Source organism: Mytilus trossulus, unplaced genomic scaffold (assembly GCF_036588685.1).
Source record: "Mytilus trossulus isolate FHL-02 unplaced genomic scaffold, PNRI_Mtr1.1.1.hap1 h1tg000457l__unscaffolded, whole genome shotgun sequence".
Lineage (NCBI taxonomy): Eukaryota > Metazoa > Mollusca > Bivalvia > Mytilida > Mytilidae > Mytilus > Mytilus trossulus.
Window position 1 is genome coordinate 761,630 of NW_026963370.1, and position 9,672 is coordinate 771,301.

Consider the following 9,672-nt stretch of genomic DNA (forward strand, 5'->3'; position numbering starts at 1 on the left):
ACATATTTAATTAAGTCCTGAACATTTCGTCATTTCTTCGTTTTTTTTTGTTTTTTTTTTTTTTTATCAAAACCAGTTTTAAACAAATCACAAGTACAAGTTAAGATCCGACTAAATACCACTATCCCGATATCGTCAGGTAAATTTGCTAGTACTAGTCGTGATAAAACTATATACAAATTATTAAATCAACAGACAGACAGACAGACAGACAGACAGACTCTACTAATGTAATTGTAATCAAACAAACTTAGTTGAACATTTTATGATACATGTATATAAATACTGATAAATACTGATAAATGTATATAGTTATCAAATGTACCAGGATTATAATGTATAAGCCAATCAACGTTCAGTAATAAGTGTTCTTTGAGTGAGGATAACCTGAGTAATTATCTTTAAGTGAGCTAAGTTTATGTTTTCCTTTATCAGTTACTGGTGTAATAGGTTTATTCTTCCTCCATACTCCTGGTGGTTCACCTCCTTTACCATGGTAACCACCTTTTTCCTTTGTCAGAGGTTTACGGTCATCAGATTTGCTTTTTCTTTTACTGAAATAAATGAATGTAGTTGATAACACTCCGATGGAGCCTCGTTATGGAACTATACAGAAAAAACCTTCGAACTTTATAGAAACGTTCTTCAGAAGTACATATAAAATTGTTTTAAACTTTATGATATCGTGTGCTCAATATGATAATCTAATGTGCACAAATTTAAAGCTTTATTGCTTTTTTGTCACTTCCATAATACTTATAAAAAGGTTCCACTTGAAGAAAATACACGTGCTCTGCGGCTGGTACCGTAGAATAAAGAAATTCAGTATATACGTACCATATACAATCATTTACCTATAGTACAATTCAGGGAATTAGTATAACGATACCATATACAATCATATAAATTTGGTATGATACAGATTATCAGTATATACGTTTATACGTACCATATACAAGCAAACATCCTTAGTAGGATACAGCTAGGGAATCAGAATACGTACCTTATACAATCATTTACATTTGTAGGATACAGACAATGTTTATGTACGTACCATATACAAGCATATATCCTTGGTAGGATACAGGGAACCAGAATAATTGCAGCAACAACACAAACAAGATATACCCACCACTTTAATATCTCTGTAAAGAAATATCAAATTTTAAATTATAAGCATGTTAACTTTAACATGGAGATTTATATTGTCAACAAGTTAGTGTCAATGTTAATGGAGAAAAAAAACTATTTGTCACTCGCGCTGTACATATGTTTTATGGGATTTATTGAATGATTAATTGGTGTTTAACGCCACTTTAAACACTTGTGACTGGAACGTGACACTTTGGGTATTTTATATTCAGATAAGCAAAATGTAATTAAAGCCAATGTCAAGAGAGAGAGATCACACCAAAATCTGGCAAGAATCAAATATTCTCAAATTTATGTATTTTATCGCTTTTATTTGGTTAGAATCAACCGAATCATTAGAATGTTTCCGAATGTTTAATTCGTGTAAACAAAATGATAGAAATTTAATTAACAAATTAACAAACAAATCTCATTGTTAAAGGTCGTACGGCGACCGATAGTTGTTAATTTCTGTGTCGTTTTGGTCTCATGTAGAGAGTTGTCTCATTGGCAATCATACCAAAATTTCTTTTTTATAAACAAAAGAGGCCACTCACAACAAAACATAACTTTCATGTTATACATTGTATCACTAGCATACATTGAACCACGCGCATACATTGTACTACATTCATGATACATTACCACACGCATGCATTGTACCACACATACTAGTATACAAGGACCTAACGCATGCATCGTACCACACCTATACAAGAACCACACGCATGCACTGTACCAAACCCACACATTGTATCACACGCATACAATGTGCCACACGTATTCTTTATACCACACCTATACAATGACCACATGCATGCTTTGTATATACAATGACCACACTCATATTATTGTACCACACGCATACTATGTATATACAAGGACCACACGCATGCTTTGTATATACAATGACCACACTCATATTATTGTACCACACGCATACTATGTATATACAATAACCACACGCATGCTTTGTATAAACAATGACCACACTCATTTATTGTACCACACGCATACATTGTACCATCCCTTTACAATGACCACAAACAAACATTGTACCACATCCATACATGGTGCAACACGCATGCATTGTACCACACCACTACATTGTGCAACACGCAAACATTGTACCACACTCATGTTTTATACCACACCTATCCAATGGACACACACATTCATTGTGCCACACGTATGCATTATACCACACCTATACAATGACCACACGCATACATTGTACTATAGGCATACAATATGCCACACGTATGCATTGAACCTCACCTATACATTGTGCCACACGGATGCGTTGTACCAAACACGTACTTTGTACTAGTCATACATTGTGTGACACTTATGCATTGTACCACACCTATACATTGTGCCACACACATGCACTTTACCACAGGCATACACATTGTATTACAGTCATACATTTTGCCACACGCATGCATTGTACCAAACCTATACAATGACCACACGCACGCATTATACCACACGCATCCGTTGTGCCACACACATGTATTGTCCTACACCTATACAACGACCACACGCATGTATAGTAGCACACGCAAACATTGTACCACACCAACACAGTGACCACACGCATTGTACAACACACATCCGTTGTGCTACACACATGTATTGTACCACACATATTCAATGACCACACGCATGTATAGTAGCACATGCAAACATTGTACCACACCTATACAATGACCACACACATACATTGTACCACACGCATACATTGTGTCACAAACATGCATTGTACTACACCCATACATTGTTTCACACTCATACATTGTACCACACTCATGCTTTCTACCACACCTATCCAAAGACCACATGCATGCATTGTGCCACACGTATGCAATGTACCACACCTATACAATGACCACACGCATGTATTGAACAACACGCATACATTGTACTATAGGCATACAAAATGCCACACGTATGCATTGTACCTCACATATGCATTGTGCCACACTCATGCATTGTACCATACACACATACTTTGTACTACAGTTATAAATTGTGCGACACTTATGCATTGTACCACACCTATTCATTGTGCCACACGCATGCACTGTACCACAGGCATACACATTGTACTACAGTCATACATTGTGCCACACGCATGCATTGTACCACACCTATACAATGTCCACACGCACGCATTATACCATACGCATCCGTTGTGACACACACATGTATTGTACCACACCTATACAATGACCACACAACTGTATAGTAGCATACGCAAACATTGTATCGCACCTATACAATGACCACACACATATATTGTACCACACGCATATATTGTACCACACGCATGCATTGTACCACACCATACATTGTACTACACCCATACATTGTTTCACACGAATACATTGTGCCATACGCATGCTTTGTACCACAACTATACAATGACAACACGCATGCGTTGTACCACACCTATATAATTACCAAACGCATGCATTGTACCACATGCATACATTGATCTACCATCTGTCGATACCTGTAACTTGGCATTGCACAAGGTCATGTTTTTCTCTGGCTGTTTATGACATCTTTACACTAAATCCATTGTATGTTGGATGTGTATGGATTGATTGTTTAGTCTTAGAAACATGATTTTTTTATTAGTTGTTAGTGGCTTTGAACTAGCTGTCAAATAAATGTGAGTACTCTCAGATCAGTTCATTGTGTCTTTTTGTGTCGGGATGTATAAGTTCCCGGCCACGTCCACCTATTTTGTCTATCTGTTAAGTTAAGCCTTTTTCAACTGATGTTTATAGTTCGTTCTTATGTTGTACTGCTATACTACTGTCCCAGGTTAGGGGGATTCCGCTTAAACGTTTTACCCCGCCACATTATTTATGTATGTGCCTGTCCCAAGTCTGGCGCCTGTAATTCAGTGGTTGTCGTTTGTTAATGTGTTACATAAAATTGAGAAAGGAAATGGTGAATATGTCAAAGCGACAACCACCCGACCATAGAGCAAACAACAGCCGAAGGCAACCAATGGGTCTTCAATGTAGCGAGAATTCCCGCACCCGTAGGTGTCCTTCAGCTGGCCCCTAAAATATGCATAATAGTACAGTGATAATGGACGTCATACTAAACTCCGAATTATACACAAGAAACTAAAATTTAAAATCATACAAGACTAACAAAGGCCAGAGGCTCCTGACTTGGGACAGGCGCAAAATTGCGGCGGGGTTAAACATGTTTAAGAGATCTCAACCCTCCCCCTATACATCTAGCCAATGTAGAAAAGTAAAGGAATAACAATACGCACATTAAAATTCAGTTCAAGAGAAGTCCGAGTCCGATGTCAAAAGATGTAACAAAAGAAAATAAATAAAATGACAATAATACATAAATAACAACAGACTACTAGCAGTTAACTTACATGCCAGCTCCAGACCTCAATTAAACTGATTGAAAGATTATGTCTTCATCATATGAATATCAGGTACAAAGTACAATCCCTCCCGTTAGGGGTTTAGTACATATTTGTTTTTCGTTCATTTTTTTTACATAAATAAGGCCGTTAGGTTTCTCGTTTGAATTGTTTTACATTATCTTATCGGGGCCTTTTATAGCTGACTATGCGGTATGGGCTTTGCTCATTGTTTAAGGCCGTACGGTGACCTTAACTTGTTAATGTTTGTGTCATTTTGGTTTTTTTGTGGGTAGTTGTCTCATTGGCAATCATACCACATCTTCTTTTTTATATTTTACTGCAGTCATACATTATGCCACATGTATGCATTGTACCACACCTATACATTGTGCCAAACGCATGTATTGTACCACAAGCATACATTGTACTACAGTCTTATATTGTGCCACACGTATGCATTGTCCGAATATGCTACCATGCACATTATACCAGTACCACGCCCATACATTGCACAATACCTACACATTTTACAACACCCATATTGTCCTAAAGATGCGACTGCATTGTTTTAAGTCGATTTAAATTTAACACTACAAAACAGACTTCAATTACATATATGAATAAGTGATTACAATACCTGCTGAAATACAGGATGGTAGACCCGGAGTCCAACTGGTACCAGAGCATGTCAGGTTACCGCTCCCATCTAACTTATAACCAGGTATACATAGAAACTCGTAGATTTCTCCTGATGTGTACAAGACTTGTGAAACTGTTAACGTGTACGCATGTTCAGGTGGCGTTGGTTCACTACATTGACCTTAAACAATATAGATACCATTAATAAGTACAAAGTCTTGACTCATTAGCGTGTACGCATGTTCAGGTTGCGAGAGTTCACTACATAGACCTTAAACAATATTAATAGCACCATTAAAATACAAAGTATTGAACCATGTGAAAATACTGAGTTATCTGAACCAAGAGATTGATACAAATAGAACTACGGCACCAAATAATCAGAATTGAGTGGAAAGTTGGAGATGGTGAAAAAGAGTAAGGGACATTTTTTTTTTTTTTTTTTTCCCACTGAAAGTGTCAAACTATAATATAAAATTTTAAATCCTACTAGAATGAAACTATGAAAGAGTTTACATCATCAAACCGTTACACTTTTTTTTAAACATTTGCTTCTGTTTAGTTTTTGTTTTTGGTAAATTCTGCACAATTTTATAAAAAGTGCGAATAATTGAGAAAAATCAGTAGTGTATTACATCTATATGTAGCTGTCAAACTGTGAATGCTCTTTAATATTGGAGTACCCTTTGAAATTATTCCTGGCGCAAAAAGGAACTATGGATATTTGACGATAACAATTGTATATCATCTTGTGTTTGTTAATGTGTCATTTGATTGAGTTAAGCCATAGCAGTTGATATCTTAAAGTGTGTCTACCTCAGGCATAGATTACCTTAGCTGTATTTGGCAAAACTTTTAGGAATTTTAGTCCTCAATGCTCTTCAATTTCGTACTTTATTTGGCCTTTTTAACTTTTTTTGATTCAAGCGTCACTGGCGTATATACTAAATTTAGTGTTGGTATCTATGATGAGTTTATTTCTATGTTGTGATGTGAAACAATGTTTAAGGTGCGTTGATGATTGGCGCCTATCAAAGACTTCAAATCTGATGCATTTGTTTGCACCTATCCTAAGTTATAAGGAACCTGGTGGTCAGTGGTTATCGTTTGTTGATGTGGTTCATAAGTGTTTGTTGTTTCTAATTTTTGTATGTATATATAGAGATTAGGTCGTTGGCTTTTCAGTTTTCTGTTTTGCATATCTAGGGGGCCCTTTATAGCTTGCTGTTCGATATGAGCCAGTGCTCCGTGTTGAAAGCCGTACTATGACGTATAATTGTTTACTTTTACAAATTGTGACTTGGATGGAAAGTTTTCTCATTGGCACTTATACGGTACCACTTCTTCTGATATCTAATATATCTCTATAAATTAAAAACTCTATATATAGGCATATAGATCCGGTGCATATAGTTATTTACCAGAGGTAGCTGTGATACTGACACTAAGAACAGCACAAAGCAAGACTATTTTCAAATTATCCAACATTTTGTCTAACCCTCCATCATTCCTGAAAAAGAAAAATCATTTAGTTAAAAATGTGGAATACCTTGATGCTTCGAGATGGCGGGATAATTCAACTTATGTTTAGATTATGATAAAAAATAACCATGCATGGTCCTAAATATATATATATGGAGCTGTGAGTTGTTATTTATGGTCAACTGTTTTCATTATAAAAAAGGTTTACAGCTTAGCCAATATATGACAAAACCAATATGCGTTATATCGAAACATTTTTTTTAAAGTCCCTGAAAATAGGATCGTTAAGTATCCCATAGTGTTTAAGCACATCAAAGATATACCAGGTTTCCTCAAAAGTATTTTTACTCATGGTATATACTGCAATAATGTAATAAGATGTATCGTTTAAGTTCTCAATTAACAGTGTCTTAAACAATCGTCGGGGTCGGGGACGGAGGAGGGGGTTAACCACACTTATAAAGGTGATTTCACATGGACGCCGCGGTTATCAGATTGAAATGTTGTTTATCAATGCTGTTTAAATTTGTTTAAAGTCTAAATCGCCATTTTGTATAGCTAATTCTTCTTTGAATAAAAAGTAATTAAAAAAATAGTTAGCTCACAAAGGCACTCTTGTCTTAAATTACTCTTCTGTCAGACTATGTATAACTGATTTTTATCAACCCATAATCAGCTATCGTTTCATTCAGGTAAAACAATTCCCTGTAAGCAGAATAACTGGCAAACCTGTTTTGTCGTCATTCAACAACAAAGACGAAATGGGAGATAACTCTGTCATTGGGGAAACTTCCCGGGTGATACGTTTATTACAACGATACTCCCTAACATATTGAACTTAAACAAAGAGATATTGATGCCAGCGTTAAATACGTTAATTATAGAGTAAAATTAGACAGAAGTACAAAAAACAATGCCAGAATTTACTACATTAACAATTATAGAATACAACTAGACAGGAAGTACTAAACAATGAAAACACATTGATTTACAACATTTTAATCTCAGTGCCAACCGAGTCCTTGTGTGTACATTCAAACCCATTCTTTTTGTCGTTTAATTTGAAGTGAGTTAATTAAAAATATATATTGCGTGAAAATACTCTTGAAAATCGATTTGTCGATTTGGTTTTTGTGCCGTTCAATTTCAAATATTAGGACGAGAACATTTAAAATGAAATAAATATAAACTCCGCTTTTTAGTTCGGTGAGCTGTTGCCATCACTTGGCGTCCGTCGTCGTCTGTCGTCGTCCGTCTGGTGTAAACTATTTTAAACTTTTTTCTACTCTGAAACTGCTGATCTAATTCCTACCAAACTTTAGCTGAATGATCCTTAGGGTATCTAGAATAAAGGTTGCGTTTTATTTTCTATTTCGTCTAAAATCATGGCCACCATGGCTAAACATAGAACATATGGATAAAATGTAGTGTTTGGCTTATATCTCAAAAACCAAAGCATTTACGGCAAATCTTACATGGGTAAAAGAGTTCATTAGGTAAATATCTATCAGCCCCGAAATTTTCAAATGATTTTGATAACCCATTGTTGGGTTGCTGCCAATAAATTGGCAATTTTAAGGAAATTTTGCAGTTTTTGGTTATTATTTTGAATACTATTAATGATATAGATAAACTGTAAACAGCGAAAAATGTTCAGCAAATTTCAATTGACCCCTTAAGGAGTTGTTGCATTTTAAGGACAATTTTTCACAATGTGTTTATCATTTTATCTAACTTTAAAAAATCTTCTCCTCTGAAACTACTAAACCAACTCCAAACAAAAGTTCACCTGGATGCTCCTTAATGTATCTAGAACAAAATTTGTGTTTTATTTTCTGTTTCGTCAAAAAACATGGCTTAAATAGAACATAGGGATAAAATGCAGGCTTATATCTCAAACACTGAAGCATTTAGATGAAATCTGATTGAGGTAAAATTGTTCATTAGGTAAAGTTCTATCAGCCCTGAAATTTTCAGATGAATATAACAACCCATTGTTGGGTTGCTGCCACTAAAGTGGTAATTTTAATGTAAATTTGAAGTTTTTAGTTATTGTTTTGAATATTAATAATGACAAAGATAAACTGTAAAAAGCAATAATGTTCAGCAAAGTCGGATCTACAAAAAAGTTGATATGATCAAAATGGTCAATCGACCCGTTAAGGAGTTACCGCCCTTTAAAGATAATTATTCTGAATTTGTTCATCTAGTTTGTTTGCTTTAAAACTGCTGAATCAATTTCAGCAAAACTTAGGCTGAATTAGTTTCAGAATATCTAGTATAAATTTTGTATTTCTTTCCCTTATACGTCAAGAAACATAGCCACTATGACTAAAATGGAACACTGGCCCGGGGGGGGGGGGGGGGGGGGGGGGGGGGGGGGGTGGGAATGCAAAATGTAAGACACTCATTAAATTTAATATATATTGAAAAGCAAAATTATCATTGTGGTAAGAAGTTGCATAAAATATAACAGACGAGCGATTCAGACTCTTGATGGACTCTTGTTTATATGCTAGACAATACGGATATTTAATATGCTACATGTATATGTAGTTAAGAAAGTAACAGACCATAAGAAAACATGTTTAACTCTAAACTGACTTACAGTCTTTCCTCTAACTCTGCTAGCAATTATTATATCTATTAGCAAGTCTTTGGACTGAAGTATTATTATGAATATTATATTTATGATAAAATGTAAAACACTTACCATATTTCTGTTTAATGGAGTTGGTATATTTTAAACGTTATTTCTTTAGATATTAGTTGTGTTTACATAATTTAAAATTAATCCCTTATAAGCTGGTCTTTATATATTTTAAAGTCGACACGGTAAAAAGACTTAAGTAAATTCATTTAAAAATTAGTAAATTGACCACTTGCTGTTCAATATCTAACATAAACATTTGTAAACATACAAAATACGTATCAGGCATAAAGTCTAGTATTCTAAACAAAAAAAGGAAATAGAATTATCATAGGCGGATACAGATTTTTTTTCACAGGTT

At 35.0% G+C, this 9,672-nt stretch overlaps 1 protein-coding gene across 1 annotated transcript; it reads right to left on the reverse strand.

Annotated features, from left to right (window-relative positions):
- Positions 1-214: 214 nt before the first annotated feature.
- On the reverse strand, positions 215-9,451 carry LOC134702411 (uncharacterized). The gene is made up of 5 exons (XM_063563314.1): positions 9,375-9,451; positions 6,601-6,689; positions 5,178-5,360; positions 1,055-1,145; positions 215-554 (listed from the first exon to the last, which is right to left on the reverse strand). The coding sequence occupies exons 2-5, from the start codon at positions 6,665-6,667 to the stop codon at positions 356-358; spliced, it is 540 nt and encodes a 179-aa protein (XP_063419384.1). The 5' UTR covers positions 6,668-6,689; positions 9,375-9,451; the 3' UTR covers positions 215-355.
- Between the last annotated feature and the right edge of the window lie 221 nt (positions 9,452-9,672).